The 23,895-nt window shown below is 46.5% G+C and overlaps 1 protein-coding gene across 1 annotated transcript in view; it reads right to left on the bottom strand.

The window, feature by feature from the left end:
• Positions 1-10,328: 10,328 nt before the first annotated feature.
• Mal (mal, T cell differentiation protein) overlaps positions 10,329-23,895 on the bottom strand; it is a 27,246-nt gene continuing 13,679 nt past the window's right edge. Inside the window, exons 2-4 of the mRNA XM_008828177.3 lie at positions 16,447-16,614; positions 14,665-14,790; positions 10,329-10,479 (exon numbers count right to left, since the gene is read on the bottom strand). Coding sequence (XP_008826399.1) covers positions 10,405-10,479; positions 14,665-14,790; positions 16,447-16,614 — 369 coding nt within the window. The 3' untranslated portion in view covers positions 10,329-10,404. The remainder of the gene's footprint in view (positions 10,480-14,664; positions 14,791-16,446; positions 16,615-23,895) is intronic.

The following is a 23,895-nucleotide window of genomic DNA, read 5'->3' as shown; positions in this document are numbered from 1 at the left end:
TCTATCTATCTATCTATCTATCTATCTATCTATCATCTATCAATCAATCTACTATCTATCATCTATCTATCTACCTACCATCTGTCTATCATCTATTATCTATCTATCTATGATCTATCAATCATCTATCTATCTCTATCTATTTATCAATTATCTGTCTATCAGTCATCTATGTATTTATCTATCATCTATCTATCATCTATCACCTATCATCTATCTATTTATCTATCTATCTATCTATCTATGGATCTATCTATCTATCTATCTATCTATGGATCTATCTATCTATCTATCTATCTATGGATCTATCTATCTATCTATCTATCTATGGATCTATCTATCTATCTATCTATCTATCTATATCTATATCTACCTATCTTCTATCATTTATCTATCATCTATCTATCATTTATCAATCATCATCTATCATTTATCTATCATCTGTTCTGGCTAGTTTTTGTCAACTTGACACAAATTAAAGACACTTGAGGAAAGAGAACCTCGATTGAGGAATTTCCTCCATCAGATTGGACTGTGGACATGTCTGTGAGACACTTTCTTGGTTGCTAATTGATGTAGGAGAGCCCAGCCCATTGGTGCCATCCCTGGGCAGGTGGGCCTGTGCTGTACAAGAAATGTGACTGAGGCAGGCCAGAGAAACGAGTCCGTAAGCAGCATTCCTTCATGGTCTCTGCTTTGGTTCCTGCCTTGAGTTCCTGCCTGACTTCCCTCAAAGATGGACAATGATTTGAAAGTGTAAGATGAACACTTTCCTTCCCAAGTTGTTTTTGGTCATGGTGCTTATTACAGCCACAGAAACCAAGCTAGGACTCTCATCTTTATCTATCTATCTATCTATCTATCTATCTATCTATCTATCTATCTATCATCTATCTACCTATCTCTATATCTATCTATCTATCTATCTATCTATCTATCTATCTATCTATCTATCTATCTATCTATCTATCATCTATCTATCATCTATCTATCTACCTACCTATCATCTATCTATCATCTATCTATCTATCTATCTATCTACCTACCTATCATCTATCTACCTATCTCTGTATCTATATCTGTATCTATCTATCTCTGTATCTATCTCTGTATCTATCTCTGTGTCTATCTATCTATCTCTGTATCTATCTATCTATCTATCTATCTATCTATCTACCTACCTATCATCTATCTACCTATCTCTGTATCTATATCTGTATCTATCTATCTCTGTATCTATCTCTGTATCTATCTCTCTATCTATCTATCTATCTATCTATCTATCTATCTATCTAATCTATCATCTCCCAATAGAGAATATGCAACAGATTTGAAAGCAAACTTCATTTAAAAAAAGACAAAAATTGCCAGGCATGGTGGTGAGTACCTTTAATCCCATCCTTCAGGAGGGAGAGACAGGTGGATCTCTGTGAAATTGAGGTCAGCCTGGTCCACAAAGTGACTTCCAAGTGGGCTGGGACTAGGGAGATCCTGTCAAAAAGCAAACAAAACAAAAGTCATAAAAGTGGTCACTAAGTCTGGGAGACAGCTCAGTCAGTAGAGTACTTGCCTTGAAAGCATGAGGATCTGAGTCTGATCCCCAGAAACCAAGTAAAAAAACCCCAGAAACCAAATGTGGTGGTGTATGCATATAATCCCAGTGCCGAGGAAGCAGAGACAGGCAGAATCCTGGAGCTTGCTGGTCAACCAGCCTTGCTATTTGGCAAGTTTCAGGCTGGTGAGAGATCTTGTCTCAGAGAGAGGAGAGAGCAAGAGTGAGAGTGAGAGTGAGAGAGCGAGAGAGTGAGAGAGCAAAAGAGAGAAAGAGAAGAGGAGAGTAAAAGAAAAGATAGGGGGCAACTGAGGAGTGACATATGAGGCTGTCCTCTCGCCTCCATTTATACTTAGGCATATGCATACCCCCGACATGCACCTGTACACATATGAACATGCACACATACAAAAGGTCATTAATCACATGAAAAATAATCTAATATTATTAGTCACTGAGAAATACATACTAAAAATCTCAATAGGCTACATATATATGTATATTTATGAGAAAGGTAACATTTGAAAAGATCAACAATAATAAGTGCTGGTGAGGATGTGGAGGAACTAGAATGTTCATACATTTCTGGTGGGGACCATTTTGATGGTTTACTATGAATCTAAATATTCACTGAACATATGACCCACTCAGTCATTCCACAGCTAAATTATTTATCTAAGAATAAAGAAAAACATTGACCTCACAGGAGACTTTTACTGGATTATTATTAGCGGCTTTCTTCAGAGTAGCCCAAACTGAACTAATCCAAACATCCACTGAGAGATAAACGATTATCTAAGACATAACAATAGGCTACTTGGGTGGGGGGCACAATAGAAAGGAATGAGTAGTGGTAGTCTCCAGCTCCCCAATCTGCTGTCCTGTACACCACTGTGAGAACCTTTCTTAAAAATTTTCAACAGTCTCCAGGTAAAATGCAAGAGTCTTTTAAACCTCCAAGGGAACCAGAGCAGTTGAGAGGGAGATCCAGCCCATCCTGGGGCCTGGAGTGTGGCTGGAGTATGGGTAGGGTCACTGAATACCCTTTGGTCTGTGTGACTCTTCTGCCTGCCTGGCTTGTTCTGGGACATACCTGGCTCTGCCCCTTGGCAGGGGTGTTTGCTAGATGTGATTCAGCCCTGCGGAACTAGCTTCCTCACTACACAGTGAAAACAGCAGCATCTGCCTAGTAGTATTGTGACCAGGTGACAACAAAGAAAAGCAGGTGGTGTGCTTGGCTCCCACCTGATGCACATTGGGTGTGGGGACCTCCTCACATAGCTGATGGAGGGGGCAGGAGGACACTGAATTGACCAATGGCCAGCCTTCCTTGTTGCTCAGGATTGCTTCTCCTACTACCTTGCTGTGGAGTAAGGACTCCTTTTGTTGCAAGGGAAGCTGGACAAGGAGAGTACCCTGTGAAGCAACCCCTCTCCCGGTCAGTATCCTTAGCCCAGCACTGGAAGCCAGCTTGGGGAAGTGGGGTGAAGGCCAGGCCATATCACAATATCACGAGGCTGGCATGGCTGTCTCTATGTGCATTCCTGTCATTGTTTGTCCCAGGCAGGGCACTGGCTGAGACTGAAGGCCCCAACCCCAATTTTAGATGTGAAAAGTCCGTGAAAATATGCTGTCTGTCCACCTGCACCTTCCCCACAGGCCAGCCCTTCCCAGCTCTGGGGTCAGGAGTGAGTCACAGGATGGGCCTTCTATCAACTCCTTCCCTCCTCCCTCCTCCCTTTGCTAGTCCTCTGAGGGGGTGGACCTTTCCATCCTTCCAGCCCTACTCCAGTCCTATTGAGGGTAGCAAGGACCCAACAAGGTGTTTGACTCGAGGTCAGGGGATATGTTCTAGGGGGTGGGGGCTTGCAAGATCAAAGAAAGAGGATGGACTTGTGGGGAGTCCAGACACCTAGAAGCAGGACAGGTGTGGGGATGGTGCCCTGGAGGAAGTGGCATGAGAGACATAAACTAGGTAGGTAGCTCATCACTATCATTTGTAGCTCAATGTACCTGGAGTGTCGCTTTCACCCCAGGATGAATGTCCTGTGTGATCTCTAAGGTTGTCAGCAGACTAGGGCATGGTGGCTCATACTGATGATCCTAGTACTGGGGAGGCTGAGACAGGAGGATGGCTATGAGTTTGAGGCCAGCCTGAGCTACAAAGTGAGACTGTATCAAAAAACCAAAAGAAGAAAAAGTGATTGCCACTAGCTATGACCACCAAAATCAGAGACCACAGAGGCCAGACTCCCTATGGCCAGTGGACAGTGAAGTCACACCCAGTGAGCCTCTGTGGGCTTTTCCCACCTTGCTCAGTCTTTAGCGTGGGTCTCTAGCTGTTCTAATCAGCCACTGCTATGTTCTTCACCTCACTGCAGAAACTGTGGGATGTTTTCAGAGAGGAGAACAGTGGGGCCTGAAGATCAGGGGCCAGCAGAGGAGGGGCCAGGGTGGAAGCTGAGTGCCAGCTCTGACCCCCACAGAGCCTTGGGTTCTCCATCTGCAAACTCCTCAACTCCCAGCAATGCTCTCCCCTAGTGAGCAAGACTGTTCACACCTGGATCCTCATTTGGGGATAGCGAGAAGCCTGGGTCTGACCCAGTGGCCTCGACCCTCTGAGACCCTCCTGGCTCAGTTCCGTAGGTGACCAGAGGCTTTTGGTAGGAATGTTCTCTTTCCCAAAAGAGGAAGCTGTTTTTTGAGGAGGAGCTATAGTAGATGATGCCATGTTCTGTGGGAGAAAAGAAAAGTTCCAAGTTTATGATAGGATAACAGAAACACAATTAATGGGTAGATAAGGCAAATAGCCATAATCTGCCCAGACTAGAAACTTCAGGAATGCTCCAGATCTTTCCCTCCCTCCCTCCTTCTCAACGTAACCACAGTTGGTACATCCTGAACCTTCCTTGGTCTCAGGGTCTTATCTAAACCAAGCTCTCAAAGCCTTCTGACACCCTATGAGGCAAGATTAATATCTCCACTCTGCAGACAGGGAACAGAGCTGGGAGGGAGACTGCACTCTTGGGCCAGCTCAGAGACCTATCCATGCTCTTAGCCGCAACATTATACTGACTCTCAGTTCACAGAACTGGTCACATCTACCCTACCACCTGCGGACCTGCCTGGCACCCCCAGTGGGCAGCCTTCAGTGTCTGCTCCTTAGTAAGAGCCAAGCTCCAGCTTTGCCTGAGAAACTCCAGACCCCCCTGAGACCTCTATCCTCTGTGACCAAGAGGATCCAGTCTCTCTCCTTTGAGACATACCAGCAGGGCAGGCTGGGCTTCTGGCTAGGTTTCCCCAACTTTTCTCATGGGTCCCTCGGAGCCTTCGGTATTGGTGAAGTCAGGGTCATATGTGTGATGTATCTGTGCTCCTGGCTTCCAGACAGATACCCTTTTGATGACATGTGAGACATGACATCATGATCACTGGCCTAGAAATACCTTCTGTGTTGTAGTTTGGATCTTGACTGTCTAAAGCCATAGGCTGAAATTTTGGTCACCATCTGTGGTGCTTTGACAGGTAGAACCTGGTGGAGTGAAGTTACCATGGTCATGCCCATGAAAGGGCTGCTCTGCCATGTGCTCTGGCCATCATGTGTTGCCACAGCCCCAAAGCAACAGGGCCAGGTGATCATGGACTGAATAAGCCTGATATCATGAGCCTTAATAAACCTTTTCTCTTATGAAGTTGACCATCAAGGGTGTTTTGTCACAGCCAAAGAAAGCTGACACAGGACAGCATAGGCTGCACTGGGATGAAGTGAAGAAGTGAAATGCTCCTAGCAGCCCTGGTGTCCCCTGAATATGAGCAGCTCTCCCTGCTTGGCAACCTGCATGAACCAGATCTCTCTGGAGCCCTCCAGTGAGCCCGGCACTGTGCGTTTGCCCAGTTACTTAGGACAGAGGAGAGAGGTCCCAGCTGGGTGCCCCAGTGTCTGTCTCCAGCACCCTAACTCTTAGCAGTCACTATCACTGCACGTGGCAGACGCAGAACAAAGACCACTGGATCATACACTTTAAATCTGTTTTTCAAAATCATGTTATTTTAAATGTTCTGGGCTGATGCCCACGTGTTCAGGAACACTTTGCTGGGCCACAGGCGCTTTGTCTCCTTGAAAGGCCCCATTGTGACCCCACAGTGGCCCCAATTGATTCTGGGAACAACAGGCTCTTGTGTGGTCCCAAAGGCTGGTTTGCTCCAGCCCACGGCTGGCAGCACAAAAACTTTGCTGTCTCTTTAAGGCCCGTGCAGGCAGGACTTAAATTGTCCATTGAGGCTGCATTGCAAAAAACAGGACTGTGGGGTTCCCACATAGTTGCCTTTTCAGAGTTAAGTTGACTAGGCTCAGGTACTATAAAGTGGTCTCCTGATGGGCAGGTCTGAGAGGACCTACTGTGTGCATGCATAATGGCATGTCCTGAGAAAGGGACTGTATGGGCTGAAGTCCCTCCCATGGCACCCTGCCATTCTTGGGCAAGGTCACCAGGAGGAGGAACAAGAGGACCACAGCCAGAGAAGTCACAGTGGGGAGCTCCCTGTCCTGGGTGGATCTGGCACACACCACCTTTCGCTGTGAGCCTCACCTTCCCCTATACTGACCCTTCCTAGTTCCTAGCCCCATGGAGCTGTCTCTGGTTCAATGGTTAAGAGCACTGATTGCTCTTGCAAGGGACCTGGGTTCGATTCTCAGCACCCACATGGCAGCTAACAGCGGTCTGTAACTCCAATTCCAGGGGATCCAACCTCCATGGGTATTGCATGACAGGGGTGCAAATAAAACACTCGTACACATAAAATAAAAATAAATAAAATTTAAAAATATTTAAGAACCATTACATATATATTTATGTGTGTATCTGTTTCTCCAGATGCACACATGTGGAGGTCAGAGGACAACTTCAGGAGTCGGTTCTCTTCCACCGTGTTGAAGCAGAGTTTCTTGCTGTTTCTGTTTCTGCACTGTATATTCCAGGCTAGCAAGCTCTTGAGTTTCTGGGAAATTCTCCTGTTTCAACCTCCTGTCTCACCATAGGTGTGTTGGGACTATAGATGTGCACCACCACATATGACTTTCACATGAGTTTTAGGGATCGAGCTCAGGGCATCGGGCTTTCATGGTAAGTGTTTTAACCCACAACTCTGTTTAGTTTTTGAGACAGGGTCTCATGTATCCTGGACTGGCCCTGCATACTCTATGTTGCCGTGATTGTGAACTGATACCCCTGCCTCTGTCTCTGAGTACCAGGTTTCCAGCAGTGTGCCACCACACAGTTTATGTGGGATGGGGCTGAACCCAGAGCTTCATGCACGCTAGAAAAGCTCTCTACCATCTGAGCTACATCCCCAGCCTATGGTTTCAGCTTTCTGTTATTTGAGTTTAAGAACACCCAGTTCTCTGTCTCCCGTGTATAGTATCCATTGCACTGGGTTGACCTTTGGCTCTGTGGGCTGCAAAGGGAACGCAGGAGTCATCAGAGCCGGCACTGGGGTGACATGGCAGTTCAGAATAGCCAGCTCTTCTTAAGAAGATGACTGAGTCCAGGACCTGTGTCCATCCTGTCCCCTGCTTCAGGCCCTGCTAGTGACCTGAGTTGTCCCTAATGCCCAGCTTCATCCTCCACTATAGACCTCTGTTTATCATCATCATATCAACCAGAAGGTTTTGGTGTCACTTCCCAAGGGCATAAGGACAGGTCTCTGTGCCGTAGAGGAGGAGCCAAGCTTAGGGCCCAGGACCACCAGCTCCCAATGCTACCCACTGTCTGAATCCTGAGGTCCTCATCTGTGGAATAATATAGAGGCTACCACCTGAGGCTAGTGTTAGGAGGCCATATTTACATATCAAAAGTGCGCTCACAAGGGTGCCTGACCACAGGCAAGAGTTCCAAAGACGGCCAGCAAGATGGTCATACAGGTAAAAACTGGGGTGTTTGGGGTGCTTGAGTGTTGTAGTGCCTGACCTTTGATCCAAGTTAAGGACAGCTGTGAATGTTCTCTTGTCCTTGTTTAGGGTGACACCAAGCTACTGCCCAGAGATTTCCTCTTGTCCAAGCCCCCAACACAAATGTATGATGTTCCTGCACTGGTAACCTTTGGGGGCCAGACATCCTCTATCTCCAGGGAGCTAATGGAGATACACAAGGGTGTGTGGCCACTGCCTGCTTTGTGTGGGCTGACTTCTGTTTGACTCTTCCCAGCATTTTCCTCCATGCTGTTCCTCTTAGGCATGGTGGGTTCCCAGAAGGACAGAGCCCCAGTAGATGTAGTTACCTATCTGCAAACAGTTGTGCCTGCAAACTCTACGCCCCTGGGCATGGATAAAGGATTGAGGAGAGAAGTGGACATAGAGTAGGTTGGATGGGGAGGGAAGGAAGAGAGACCAGGGGAGGTGAAACTATGCTCACCCCATTGCATCCAGTTCCAATAGGTTGTGAGTCAAACGGGAACTCCAACTGCTAACTTCAGCAGTGGGCACCAATGAGGCAGCAACTCCTACTGGTCAAAGTGAGTGCTTAGTCTCAAATGGGACATCTATTTCAAACTCTTCCCACAAGGCTCAGGGAACATTGCTGAAGAGGGGATGGAAAAATTTAAGAGCCAGAGGATGGGGAAGAGCATGGTGAAATGTTGTTGTCTTCTGGATATGACACGGCTGCTGCACTCATGAATTCATTGCAGCAGGCAGCACTAACTGGACTCAGTCGGTTCAAATAAAGAAAAAGAAAAGACAGCGAGGACATGAAAGTGGGAGGGAGACATGTGAGGTGTCCAGGGGGAGTGGGAGATAGGAGTTAGGGATGGACAGGATCAAGATACATTGTATATATGTATGAAATGGTCAAAGAATAAATAAATTTTTTTAAAGACACTTCAAACTTTAATGACCCAGGATAGAAGGGATGAGAACTGTGTCAAAGAACCTTCCTCAAGTTCTTTTTAATCAAAGTTTCTGTACAATTTGCAACTGAAAAAAAAAAAAAAGAGAAAAAGACCACATGAAAGTTTTTGTTTTTTGCTTTGTCTTTTTGAGACAGGGTCTTCCTGTAGCCCCAGCTGGCTTGGAGCTCCCTATGTAGACCAGGCTGGCCTCAAATTCACAGTGGTCCACCTGCCTCTGCCTCTCAAGTGCTGGGATTAAACACATGTTGCCACCATGCACAGCTATGAAAGTTTTTTTTTTAATGATTAAATATTTAAAACATTGAGAAATCCTTGGGAGCCCACACTTTCCTTCCCTCCCTCCCTCCCTCCCTCCCTTCCACCAAAAAATAAGCCTCATTCACCCAAGATTGCTGGTTAGTGTAATGAAGTGGGGGAGCTTTTTGTTTGTTTTTTAAATGAGACTTTTCCCAATCAACATTCAGTTGCTAGTTTTATCAAACATATGACACACTTCCTACCACCTCTTAATTTATCATTTAATTTTTAAAGATAAACCTTAACTCTATATTTTGCTCATGTTTTATTATGAAATTTTGGCTGTGTTAAATGGGCAACTGGTAGGTTTTGGTACCAGTGCTTGGTTAACAAAAGCCTTCCTGATTCGGGGCTGAAGGTATGGCACATTGATAGAGTGCTTACTTAGTACGCACAGGCTCTAGGTCTACCCTCAGAACCAGTGGGGGAAGGGCTGAGGGGAAATCCTCAAACTTAATTTAGTTGTAGGACATATCTCCTAGTTCACCAGAGAATACAATAATAGAATCTTTGTTCTCCTGGAAGATGGGTTCTTGTGTATGTCACCTGCATACGTACAGATCTGGGAGCTGATGGTCTTCTGGGTACCTGGTCTGGGGCTCCAGCTCTGGAATGCCATCACTTCTTTAAGCCAAGGAGGATCTCCTAACAGGAAAGCCGAGCTTTCTACATCTTGACTTGATGTTCTCCTTCCTAGTTATCTTGTCTTCTTTTAGCTCAGACATCTCCCACTGAAAGGTGGCAGCCCTCACTCATCACTGTATTCCCCTTCACATTCCTAAACCCAGCTGACTATTCACATGAACAGGCCTCAGACACCCGGACCATTACATTTCAGACAAGTCTTACAAAGAGTGAGAGGAAATGTCTACACCTAGTTTCCTTAGGCTGATAAAATTCTAATTGAGAAGACTACTGTGTCTGACAAGGAAAAGGTGGGGGCCCCTGGGCTGCCCCTCCTCCTGAGGGAAGTGTCAGCGTGGTGGAAGTTGCTGGGAGAGTGTGGTTCCCAGAGAGTCACTCTGGTAGAGAGTAGCCTAGCACATACATCATCATCAGAATCACCACTTGAGATTCAGACTAAGTCAAAGGGTTCTTCAGGAGGAAAGCTGACAGGAAGGTGTTCTTGATGCCAAGGAATGAAAAATAATCCTTCCAAAAACACAGAAGTATCAAACATAAAGGCATTTTATAAAGTATAAAGGGTCTCATCTTCCACTGTAGACATCTGGAGATTGCTGTGGGGTGACTTTCCGTCTCTGTGACAGACTATCCACGAAGACTGAGAGACATGCCAGGGGATGAGTGCTCAGAAGCATGAAAGAGTCCAAGAGGCAGTTCTTAAGATCTGCTTCAGGGGTCAACAGGGGATTGCCATTTCCTTCTCAGATCAGAGTCCCCAGTTCTCACCCACCTTGCCGGGACTCTGGCAAGACAGCTCCACAGCTAGAGCTAAACATAGGAAGCCCCAACCCCTGACAGAAGGTAAACACAGCATGGAGAGAAACAGAGCATGGCTTCTTTTGTGTTTGTTTTTGTTGGCTCGGGTTTTTTTTTCCTTCACCATCATGTCTGTGCTCTAGAAATTATGCTAGAAGATGTGCTGATCAGTCAGTGCTATCTGGGTTTCCTGTTCCTGTTCTTCCACTTTACGAAGACTTCCATCTGATTAAGGAAAACACAGCATGGACCACGTAGAGCAGAGTAGCCACATAGGCAAACACCTGGAGGCAGAGGAAGACCATTAGTAGGAGGCCATGGGGGGCACATGGGGTATGAGGGCTACCTGTACTGTGCCACGTGGCACTGGGGGACAGATTGGAATGTGTGGGCTGCCACTGCTTCTTGGCACTCATACACAAGTCCTTTCCTGCTGAAATGGATACACACCTGAGTTCTTTTAGTACAGAGCTCCAATTAGTCTAACTTATGCTGCCCTGGTCTTGGTGTGTTTGGGAAACTACCACCATCACACAGTATTACTTTGGGGTTCATTGACCTCACTCAAGGACATCAAAGTCCCTTCCAATGAAAGTATCTCAGAAGGGTGTCAGTGACTTTGTGGAAAACTTCCCTCCCCTACACCAAAATCAGTATCCCCAAGCTCTGACACCAGAGGCTGGGCTATGACATTATGAACACCTATGTTTGCTGCCTCTGGTTAGGTCTCCACATGCTGTCTGCACATGCTTAGACCCTTCATCTTAAAAAAATTTTTTTTGTATGTGTATGTGCATAAAGTTTGTGTGTGAGTGGGTTGTATGGACATGTGTGTGCAGGTCTGTGTTCATGCTAGAGGAGGACATTGGATACCTTTTTCTGTCACTTTTTGCCTTTTATCTTTAGTCTTTGAGAGTCTCTCTGTGAATCCAGAACTTGCATTTTTGGCTAGACTGGCAGCCAGTGAGCCCTAGCAATTCTCCTGTCTCTGTACCCACCCTAGTGCTGGGGATACAGGCATGTATGGGATGTCTGGCTTATTATGTGGGTTCTGGGATCTAAACTCTGGTCATCAAGCTTGTACAGCAAGTACTCTTAACCATGGAGCCATCTTTCCAGGCCCTGGCTCCTTACTTTTAACCTTGGATTCTTCATTTCCCAGGAACAGGCGAGGGAGCTAGGCTTCATGGGAAAAGGAGGGACACCTAGCTTCTCTCAACAGGAAGTGGCTCACTGAGAGGCTGTTGGGGCAATGCAGCCAGTCACTTTGGCATTGGGAACACAGGCTATGTACCTGTGGTAAACAGTCACCGGTGGCTTGCTGGGCTCACTTGGACACTTATATTCCTTTCACCCTACTCTGGGTGGCTAACCTCCCTAAAAGCTTGCTTGCCCCCAAATCCAATATTTGCACCTGGTTTTGTGACCTTGGGCAGGGGTCAAGAGTTTCCAGCCCAGGCACAATATTTATGGCAGCCAGGCTTCAGTGATTCTTAAAAATGCCCATAAACAGCAGCCATGGGTGCACAAGTTCTCCCGGCCCTCACACCTGGAGGGAACACACCACCCTCATTGGCCAGAGGCGATAAGTAGACTGAGCTAGTGACAAATTTTAAGAGCTTATCTGGGAACTCCTAAGTACCTTGTCTGAAAGGAACATGCCCTAAGTGCCCCTTGGGTGGGACTTCCAGACTCAATGGGAACCCTGGTGGACTTACAGAAAGGACTGAAAGTAAAGATTTATTTTGCAAATAAGGTTAAGAACTGGCACACAGGGGACATTTAGAACTAGGGACACGCTGAGACATGTTTTGACTTTTAGAAACCCTTCTGTGTAAACTGCCATGATTGCCCTTTATGCTGAGATCTAGAAGTCTCTAGATTGCTCCAGAAATCTCCAGCTCTCCTTTGTCAACTGCTGCCAAAGATCTTTTCTGGCAAAGAAGCTTTACCACCAACAAAGGGCGGAGTGAAGAAGCTCAGTTTTCAAAGTGGGTCCTAATTAGGATCAGAGAGAAAAACCAGAAGACAGGCTGAGTGGTATGTGAGAGACTTCTGGGTCCTCCTGAGACCTCAAGACCACCAAAACAGCCATCCCTCTGAAGCACATGCTACGGTTGCACAAGATCAGGTGTTGAGTCCTGAGTATGTGATACCTCCTTCCCATGTACTGATCCAGGGGATATCTTGAATGGAAATGACTTTCCTTGAATCTGCAAACATTTCACCTTATTAGTTATAGTTCAGTGCACCTGCCAGATGAGAGCACTCTGATTTTTGATTCTAGCACTTCTGACTTTGGGCACACTCATGTCTATCCAACTCCAGTAATAAAACAGGGACGTAATCAGCTTTGGCATGGATGAGTAGATGTTGTGATAGGCCTCCAATGGAAAACTACATAGGAATGAGAATAAACAGTCTATATCTATACCCAATCACATGGATGAATCTGACATGCATAAGTTCGAGACAAAGGAGCCAGATGTAAAAGAATGGGCTCTGTATGATTCCATTTCAATGCAATTCCAAGGCAGGCAAAAGTAAACTGGGTGCTAGAAACTGACTGGTGACAGAAGTGATGCGAAGTCTACAGAGAGATTCCAGGGTGCTGTTTATTGTGTTCTCTCTCTCATGCTGAGGATCACACTGAAGGCCTTGAACATTGCTGACAAGTGCTCTACCGTTTTACACATCAAGGCCATATCCTATTTCTTTATTATTATTTTATGTGCATTAGTGTACATGTGTAAGTGCACATGTGTCATGCAATGCCTCAGAAGAGGGCATCAGATCCCCTGGAACTGGAGTTATGGATGGTTGTGAGCTACCATATCAGTGTTGGGAACTGAACCCAGGTCCTCTGCAAGAACAGCCAATGCTCTTACTGCTGAGCCATCTCTCCTGTGCCCTGTATCATATTTCTTAATCTGGATATTGGCCATATAGGAGAATTCATCTTCCAAAAATTCATCAATGCATACACTCATAACCTGTACACTTGTCTAGATAAATACTACCTTTTGCTAAAAAGTCAAAGAGGAAAGTTGGAATGCAGTAGAGCCAGCTGGCTCTCAACTAGAGACTTTATCAGTGGGTAGGGGTCTTAATTCACTTCACCTGGGTTTTTCGATCAAGCACTGACCTCTAACCATATCCCATCTACATTTCATTACTGTTATCCACAAGGATTTTGGGGGAATTGTTGTCAAGTGCTTTGGGATGTGTTTTAAGTCAAGGCTTCTGGGCCTGGCAGGGAGAGGTCTGAAGTGCTCCTCTGACAGGGAGGCGAAATGATCATTTGATGGAGGTGGAAGGGACAGACCGATCATCAGCCTTGGGGAAGGAGGAAAAGTCAGGTACTGCCTGGCTGTGTTGCTGTCTGGAAACCGGCCATGATAAAAGGTGTTCCCATGCTGTGGGACACTGGGAAGGGTAGTGAAGGGAACCTCACCTTACCTCAAGGTGGTCATGTATGGAGAAGTGGCTTATGGGGAGCATGGGACCAGACAGTGTCCCATAAAGATGATGCTTTGAGGAACTCTCCCCAAGATTCTCCTCCTGGAGCCAGGAAGAAGCACCTTTCCCAACATCCATCCTTGTGGACTGTGTTCAGCCTCTGCTCCACCCTTCCACAACAGAGGTGACACAGATGCAAGCATCTTATGATCTGCCTAAGGATTCACATGCCACACAGGTCAATTTCTAGAAATCTGAGAAACACTAATTCACCTTTCCCCCCTTATTTTTGAACATCACCCACAGTTAGAAATACATTTTATACTGAGGACACTAAATAAGTGAATCAATGCACTGATTTGAGGATACTACTCTGAAAAACATTTCTATGAAATAACACAGTCTTAGTCCTTATTCTGATCCAGTTCACTGAAAAAGAAAACCCATCTGGCCTCAATGTGCCTTGCCCCAACTATGTGCCTCAATGGATGACAATTGAAGAAGGTCAAGAGACCCAAGAATATAGACCCACTGCTCCAGACTGGTGCTAAGAACATGGGTGCCCACTGTCCTGGCCTTGACACTTGGTAATGTTGGCAAAGAATCCAGACTGGCTATACCTGTGTCTTCATCTGTGAGTTGGGTATAATAATAGCCCTAGTCTCACAGGGTTGTTATTGAGGGCAAATAAGATCATTCAGTTTAGGGCAGTTAGTGGCCCTCCTCCCTCAGATGCATGCCCCTGTACGGAAGGCCTAGCATGAGCCCTTGTGCCTACATGGACCTGGGACCATGCACCTCTGACCAAACAACTACGGGCATCAGGGCCCATTTCATCTTTCCTCAGGGACTTTGCTGCTTCAGAATGAAAGGAAGGTTTCATTTCATCCCAAAGGTAGTGAACTAGTCAAGAGGGAGATGTGCTGGATGACCTTCTACCTGGGGCCTCTGCAGTGGGTGATGGGAGCAGCTCGTGCACATAGTAGGAGCAGGGCTGTGGGGGGACTCACCACGGCAGAGATGTTTTCATGGTAGTGCTTGTAGGTGAAGCCCTCGTACATCATGATGGTAGCCAGGGCTTCCAGAACTGAGGCACTGAGGTAAAACAGGGCGGCCACACAGTGGTAGGTTGCATCCTGTGGGTCAGAAGGGTCATGTCAGCTATGAAAAGAGATACCCCGGCCCAGACCTGGAAACATAGTCCTTGAACTGCCTGCTCCCACCCTTGTCTCCAGATACTTCCTCTGAATCACCTCTCATCACCCTTGAGGATCCACCAGCCTCTCTCCTCTCAGAGGATTAGAACAGCTGCCTAGCGAGCTGTCTTTCACTGGGCAGGATCCACACTGAGCCCTCTGCTTGGCCTGAGGTGGGAACAGCGAAGAGCTCAGGATGTGTGCTGGATAACCTTCATTGTCAACTTGATTGGATTTGGATCATCTAGGAGCATCTGAGTGTGTCTTTGAGGATGTTTCTAAAGAGGTTTAACTGAGGACAGAAGAGATACTCTGAATGTGAAAGCTGGCTCTGAACTGTGCCCCTCCCAGTGGGCAGGGGGACCAGACTGAATAAAAGCCAGCAGCGCACCAGCATTCATTGCTCTGCTTCCTTAAGACTGACCCTTTGTGATCAGTACCTCACTCCCTGCTGCTAATCCTTTCCCAACATGATGGGCTGTCCTCTGAGACTATGCACCCAAACAAACCATTCCTCCTCTAGTTGCTTTCATTTTACCATAGCAACAAGAAAAGTAACAAATACAGGGTCCCGTGTAGAAACTGGATCTGGACCAAAGACCAACATGTCACACATAGTCACAGGCCTGGCTTGAATGTGGGCCCTTTGCCTAGTTCAGAGCGAAAGGAACCTGAACCATTTCCATTGTTTTAGTTTGCTGTGTTGGTTTTAGTTACTATTTATTTTGGCTCCTGATATATTTCAAAGCAAAAATGAACCAAAATAAGGTTTTGTGTGGTTATAATTTGGAAGTGATTTCAAAAGTCTAAATGGGGGGGGCTTTGGAGAGAGTGAGGCCTGGCCAAATGGTCTGCATCCTCTTCTAGACAGTAATAAGCAAGTTCCCCTTATGTAAATATTGCCCTTCAGATCAGGGCTTCAGAACAGAACGTATTCAAAAGAAAGATCACAAGCCATTTGGGGGCTCAAGTCCTCTGGAAAGCCTGCTTGGAAGGCAATAGGTGTGGAGACAGTTAGGAAGCATGATTGGCCACACAGGGACCACAGCTCAGAGCCAGCTTCCAAGACTCTGCTTCTCCAAGGTGACAGCAACCCTCCTGGATGATGAGAGTAGCTGACAGCTACCTGGCAGGTGCCTGTGGGTGAATGGGGTTGAGCTGCTGCCTATGTGTAAAAAGGCATGTGTAAAAACCCTATGACAGCTGGGGGTGCTGGTTGGTGCACACTTTTAACCCCCAGCACTTGGAAGGTAGAGGCAGGTAGATCTCTGTGAGATTGAGGCCAGCCTGGTCTTTGTAGAGAGTTCCAAGTCAGCTGGGATCACAGGGAGACCCTGTCTTAAAAATACAAAACAAAACAAAACAAAACCCATGAGAACCTGCAGCAAATATATGAATCCTGTCTCCATTTTCTGACCTCCTTGTTGCAAGGAGTCCTGGTTGCTATGAAGAGTCTGGACTGAGGCTGGACTGGCTCAGTCTTGGACTGTGCTGGGACATGTCTCCAGGGAACCCCCACTCAGAGTTGGTAAACAGTCTCCTGGGATGAAGGTCCAACTCTTCCCCCCTCCACAAATACCCCAGGCCAGAACTCACCAGGGTGATCCAGGAAGTCTCCCCACCATGGGTGCCAGTGATGTACATGACCAGCAGGGCAGTGGTGGCCACGAAGCAGAACACAGACACGAACATCACCCAGCCCTGGATCAGGGGGATGGGCACCTGGGAGGAGGCGATCAGGATCCATACCAGGCCACCGAAGATCTGCCAAGAGGAGGCAGGGGGAACATTAGAACAGGGCAAAGCATAAGTCTCCAAGATTTCCAGCCCCAGCCCCAGCCCCAAGTAACACAGGGACACTGGGGGTGCTCACATGCAGGAAGGGCACAAAGAGAATCCAGTAGGCATAAGCTTCACCCAAAATGACTCTTCCATTTCCCAAGACTCCAGGCTAGAGCTCCAATCTCACCTTTGCAATTCTCTGTTGACTTGCTTTGCTTCATTTCTTATAGTTTTAATATTTTTAATGAACATTTGTATTGTACTTAGGCATTGCCCTAGGGAGCTCACAAATATTCAGTTAATTCTCATAATGGTGCTATGAGTGAGGAATTGACTCATTTGTCAGATGGAGACACTAATGAGTATGAAAGTAAAAAACCTCATCATTCTAAGAACTTATTCCATATTATCAAATGAAGGGCTACCCTTTTATTTTATGAAATGGTAGCAACCAGCTAGGAATGATGGTACATGTACATTGGAGAGGCAGAGGCAGGAGGATAGCAAGTTCAAGGTCAGCCTAGGCTACACAGTGAGTTCAAGGCCAGTTTAAGCTGCATAATGAGACCCTGTATCAAAAAACCAAGGGCTTGGGATTAGAGAGATGGCTCAGTGGTTAAGAGTACTGGATGCTTGTGCAGAGGACCCAAGTTTGACTCCCAGCACCTGCGTGGGGGCTAACAACAGTCTGTAACTCCAGTGCCAAGGGATTTGAAGTCCTCCTCTGACATCCATGGACATTACATGACATGGGAGCACTTATACACATGCAGGCAATACACTCATAAACATAAAATAAAAGTAAAGTGATTAAGAGCACTGATTGCTCTTGCAGAGGACTGGGATTCAATTCCCAGCACCCACATGACAGCCAACAGCCGTCTGTAACTCCAGTTTAAAAACTCAAAGGCTGGAGATGTAGTTCATGCAGCTTATAGACAAGTTCACTTGTCTAGCAACTACAAGGCCATGAGTTCAAGCCTCAGCACTCCCCCCAAATCATTGCAACTAGTAATTTCTTTTTAAAACTTAAAAAAATCTATATTATTTTTAACTTCCCAGAAGTTCTTTTAAATTAAAAAAAATGGCCATTCTTTTAAATTAAAAAAATATTTTATTTATTATTTTTATTTTATGTGTATGAGTATATTGCCTGCATGTGTGTAAGTCCACCTGTGTGATGCAATACCCATGGTAGTCAGAAGAGGGTGTTGGATTCCTCTGGAACTGGAATTACGGATAGTTGTTAGCTGCCATATGGGTGCTGGGAATTGAACTCGAGTCCTCTGCAAGAGCAGTCAGTGCTCTTAACCACTGAACCATCTCTCCAGCCCAAAATTTATTTTTATTTTGTGTGTATGAATGTTTTGCCAGCATGCATATAAGTGCACCCATGTCCTGCAATACCCACAGAAGTCAGAAAAGAGCATCAGATTCCCTGGAACTGGAGTTTAGGAAGAGTGTTAGCTGCCAGGTGAGTGCTGGGAACCGAATGACTCTAGATCCTCTGCAAGAGCAGCCAGTGCTCTTAACCACTGAGCCATCTCTCCAGGCTAGCAAGTTCTTTAGGTCTTTACTAGGTATAACACATTAGCCACGTTATGTTATTTGCATTTTTTCAGACTTGACTCTTATAACTCCGAGTTCAGGAAATGCTCTGATTGCTACAGTTGAGATTAGACTGGAGAAGTCCCAGGTTAGCCTGGTCTCTTCAGATAGTTGGGACAGGTGTGAAAGAAGCAGCTCCCAGAGTTACCCCAAAGACAGCAGCAGATGTTGCAAGGGTTGGTGGGTTCTTGTTTCCAGAGAAGAGCAAAGGGATAAAAGAGGCCAGAAACCCCTAGGGTGGCCAAGCCAGACAAATACAGCTGGGATTTTTCTCTACTTCTCCCTGGTCTTCAGCTCAGTGGGAACTCATCTGAGTGTCCAGGGCTGGGGCAGGCTGCAGCCTGGTGTTCCTGCCACTGTGGTGAGAACACATGTGGTCGCTGGATCTGCTGCCCACCCACTGGGTAAGAGAAAGCACTGTCTTCACAGGTGTCCCCAGAGCCTCTTGGCTGCGAAGCATCAAGGGAGTCACATCAGATGGGAAAATCAGTGCAATAAAGAATTTGAATTTATCAAAATGTTGTGCAAATGAATCAGATGTGGGCCTGTTTGACCATGTTTCCTTCATCAATGATCCCAGATTGCATGCGACAGACTCAGTGGGGCATACTGTATACCTTATAAAATTGGAGCAAACACCAGGGGGAGTGGCACATGCCTTTAATCTCAGCGTTCCTGGTCTACATAGTGAGTTCCAGGCCAGCTGGGGCTACAGGGAGATCCTATCTTTTGAGACAAACCAACCAACCGCCCAAACTGGAGCAAAATTAACTAAATAAAAATCTTTAGATCATCATAGAATGAGATGCGCATAGAGATTTTAGGTGGATTTAAAGTCAAGCTCATTCCTTGGTCTTTTCCACAGTGACCAAAGGACATCAGTGTGTCAATGACTGAATACCACCCTCATTTAGGACATATGGAGAAATGGGACAGTTGGTCAGGTCTGTCCATCTAGTGGGCAGAGAGAAGCATCAGTGTGGGATGTTGCTCTCCTAGGTGCCCTTGGTCTTGTCACCTTGAGATTCTCTGAGAAGGTCAGTCTACGTCAGGGGCTTTGTTCTTCACATGCTCTATGGAGTCCTGCACATCTCTGTAGCCCTTGGTCCCAACAGAGAGGGATTTGGCTAAAGGCAAACTGGCGTTTTGTCTTTAGTCAGAGCCCTCTGTGCTTTACCTACTTGGGTGGTGCTGAGAACAAAGTCATCCTTGCTTACAGAGGCTGGCTCCCTGGGGGGTGCTGGGAGGACCCATCCAGGTTAATTAAGTGTCTGTGGCCAAACTAGAGCTACTTATGAACCAAACCCTTAATGGAGCAGCTTGGGTTGCCGGTGTATGTGGGAGCACTCCTCTATGGAGTCTGTGTGGGATCTGGTGGGCTAGAGGCACTTACAGGTGTTCATAGACTTGACATTGACAGATACTGAATGCCACAGAAGAAAGCAAGTCTGTCAGTCTCTTTCTTTCCCAGTTCCTACAAAAGGTCTGAATAGACCTAGACATCCAGAGTTCCCTCAGAGCACAGCCAGTGAAGGTGGCTATATCATTATTTTGAGGGGAAACAAATGGTAAAATGCATGCAAGGTAAACTAGTACTCACAGGGCACCTGAAAATGGCAGACAGTGAAATGATTTTTGAGTCCTGATCTGCAGGGGCACAAACTACATCTCACATTACTCCTTTAAGCCCCATTCTAACCTATGCGCCTTGAGTAATTATGGTCAGGAGTCAAGGGCAGGACAACAGGCGAGTCAGAGTGAAGTGACTCTGAAGGTTTGCTGTGGTCTACTACCTGTGTCTTCCTGAATGCCAGCACAGGGCTGGCCCGGAGCTTCCTCGAGGGTGGATGCAGGATTAAATCAGGCTGTTTGAGTGTGTACTTTAATCAATCTGATGAAGACATGCCTTGGCTTCCTTCCGACCCTCCCTTTGAGGCGGATTCCTGGAGTTTACAATCAGAACCTCTGTCCACAGTTGTCCATAGAACAAAATCCACCCTGTACCCAAGTCCAGTTTCCAGTCCCTAACAGACCCCAGAACATACCTCAGGGTTTGTACCTAGTAAATAGGTACTTTTGAAAATTAGTCTTTTCTTTTTTCTTTGAATGGCTTATAGATAGTAGTAGGTTTCATAGTGAGTTAATGGGAAAAGGGGCCCTGTCCTTTCTATTTCTGAGTTTTTGAGACAGGAGCTCACATTGTAGCCCAGGCTAGCCTGGACCTATGTAACCTAGGTTGGCCTTGAATTCATGGCAATTCTCTTGACTCAGCTTCCTGAGTGTTTTAGTTATAAGCTTGCCCAACATACCCAATTCTCTTTAAAACAGCTTTAATGAGGGGCAGTTCTCAAATGTTACAATTCACCCACTGAAGACTTACACTTCAATGGTGTTTAATAGATTTACAGATAGACATCACCAACTCACTGGCTCCTAGGGATATTCTTAGATCAGTCTCCTATAACATGTAACATCTCAAGTGATATAGGGTACTCAGCTTGGAGGAGTCATTACAAGTCAGGGCTTTTGCTCCTGTCTGAAAATGGGTCTTTCCTATCTCCTCACAGCCTGCTTTAGCAGGTAGGGGCCAGGGAAGGGAATGCAGGCCTGCACTGACCCAGGATGGAGTCAACAGGGGAGAATTTGTGAGGTGAGGGTGGTAGAGAAGTGTCACAGCTCCACTCAGAAGTCAAGAAGGAGGAAGGGAGGGGCTGGAGAGATGATTCAGCACTTAAGAGCACTGGCTGCTCTTCCAGAGGACCTGGGTTCGATTCCCAGCACCCTCAGCTAATGTCTGTCTGTAAGCCCAGTTCCAGGGGAATCCAATGCCCTCCTCTGACCTCAATGGGTATGGCATAACACAGGTATACAACATACTCATATACATAAAATAAAAATAATAAATAAATTTTTTTTAAAAAAAAGGAGGAAGGAAACAGAGTCAAGCAGAGTACCTGTAACACTTGACTTGACCCAGACTCTCCTCCCTCCCCTTTGGGTCACGGCCCTTCAGTCAGGTCAGTTCTACTGTAGAGGCTCCTCTTTGATAGCTGCAGCAATGGTGGGATACGAAGGCTTCCACCTCTGCACCATGCATGCACCGTGCAGCAACTTCACGAAGTCCTAAGCCTCTCCACATGCAGAGGTTGTGACTGATGGTTCAGCCTCTCCAATATTGATCTCCTCATTGTAAATGGCAGTTTGCAGATGTCTACCTGCTCTGCAGGCTGTTGTGAACTGGCTGAGTGGGTGTGGGCGTGAAGCTTCTGGCCCAGGCCTGGTGTTACCCAATGAGGCTATGAGCTGAATGGAAACAGATGAGCAAGTAGCCAGGTATAGCCAGCCCTCCCATCCATGGATTCCACATCCATGGATTCAACTAAACCCCGTTATCAATAGTAATTTGGAAAAGTCAGGCATAGTGTTGCATACTTGTAATCCCAGCACTTGGGTGGCTGAGGCAGGAGGATTGTGAGTTTGAGGCTGATCTTCAAGGGCGGCTGAGACAGGTTAAAGGGACTATGGGAGGGTGGCTAAGGTCAAAGCCCTACTGAGAAGACAAAGGAGGAAGAGGAAAGACTGTATTCCCAAAGCCAACAATAAAAATATTTGGGGAAAAATCCACATCTGTACTTGGCATGAATCGGACTTTTTTGGTCATTATCCCCCAACAACACATCAAACAACGCTTTACATACCATTTACATTTATTAGAAATCATCTAGAGATGGTTTAAAATATATGGAAGACATGAGCATGTTGCATACAAACACTGGCTTTCAGTTTTCTGAGGGTTGTTGAACCAAAGACCAATCCCCAAGGACAGAGAGACATGATGAAGGCTGAAAAATGGCCCTGAGCAGATAAAGGGCTGATCTACAGCATGAGCTCAATGGTCCCATGGAGGGAGAGATGGACTTAGCTGCTTAAGATGGACACAGGGCCAGGGTGTAGTTCTCCAGGAAGACGGTGCGAGCAGGGAGAGGATGCTGGAGCAGTTTTGAGGGCTGTAGAGGGTGCGGGAGCCAGGTATGAAGTGGGAGCAAGGGGGGCAAGAGTTGAGCTGGAGGAAGGGTGAGCTACAGAAAGCTGAGATTCAGTGTAATCACACGGACCAAAGCAGAGTCACACCCTACCCCACCTCCAGGGTGTACAGAGGGCAAACAGAGAGAGCAAGCATGGCACCCACACCGGAAAGATAAGGCACTCCCAGGCAGTGAGCAGTCCTTCCCTGCCTGCTCTCAGGACCCCACTGGTCAAATATTTGTCAAGAGCAAGGGGGTAGGTGAGGGTTCAAGTGTTTCCCTTTGTGACGAAAACTCTAAGTGGCTCTCAGCTTCCAGGCTTCAACCCTGAAGAGGCCATTACTTTGAAAACGTTATTCAATCAGGTAGAGATGCGGCTCTGGGGTCTGCTCTTGTCCAAGCCAAGCGCCCTCACCTCCACCATCCCCTCATATCACGGACAGAGCAGTTGATAACAGTGGCCTCAGACAAAGCTCTTTAAGTTGGTGGCCTGAAAACTACCACATGGACTCAATATTCCCTTTGGGCCCCAGAGTGCTAAGCTGGACAGTGGGGTTAGAACGTGGGCTAAAACTCCAGGGTTCTCAGCTATGACTATGCATTGAATCAGCTAGGATACCTTTCAAAACCAAAACACCAATGTCCAGGCCCAGGCCCTGGGTCAGAATCAACTGGACAGAGGCAGAGACTTGAGACAAGGAGCAGATGATCCAGGCTCTTTTCCAAAGGCTGAAAGTGTGTTTTCATAACAGAAGGCTTCAGGTGATATTCTGGAAATTCCTGCCAAGCAGAAGAGGAGACTACCTGACTCAAATGCCCTGCTGGCTTCCAACAGTACCAGCAAGCACCCTGTTTTGGGTCTGGTATGGTCTCCTTCTTTTTTAAAAATTTTATTTGTTTTGTGTGCATGCGTGCGTGTGTGTGATTGCTTGTCTGAATGTGCACCATGTACTTGCAGGTGCCAGCGGAGGCCAGAAAAGGGTGTGGGAAACCCTGGAACTGGAATTATAGGTGGTTGTGTGCTATGGGTGCTGGAAATCAAACCCAGGTCCTCTGCAACAGCAGCAAGTGCTCTCAACTGCTGAACCATCTCTCCAACACCCCCTCCTTGCCTCTCTTTAACCATCTGCCCTCCCAATGCAAATAACACTGGGAAGTTTCTTTTTCCTTCCTTTGCATCTTCATGCTTCCATCCTTTGTTTTGTGCACGAGACCAGCCTGTTGCTTGGTGTTCTCTAAACGCCAGGGTGAAGACTTGCTGACTGTGATGGAGCGTAATTCCAGTGATTGGCATTCTCTCTTCATACCAGGACGGAAACTGCCCAGTATTGAGTACTGAGAATGGCTGCAGGGATGAATCCAGAATGGAGCAAAGTGTTTCCAAAGACTTAAAATAGTTCACATCCATGGTCTACTCAAATGATCTTTGTGAAAAAAAGTTCCCCAGGAGATAATCCTTGGGGGAGCTAGCATATGAACCTCAAGAAGAGGCCTGCACTGATTTAGCCTTCCTTCCTTCTTCCTTCCTCCTTCCTTCCTTCCTTCCTTCCTTCCTCCTTCCTTCCTTCCTTCCTTCCTCCTTCCTTCCTTTCTTTTCATATGAGGACCTAAAGCAGCCTTCTCTCCCCCC

This window comes from Nannospalax galili, unplaced genomic scaffold, assembly GCF_000622305.1.
Source record: "Nannospalax galili isolate Female #2095 unplaced genomic scaffold, S.galili_v1.0 scaffold1513, whole genome shotgun sequence".
In the NCBI taxonomy this organism is placed as follows: Eukaryota; Metazoa; Chordata; class Mammalia; order Rodentia; family Spalacidae; genus Nannospalax; species Nannospalax galili.
This window is presented reverse-complemented; position numbering and strand designations above follow the sequence as displayed.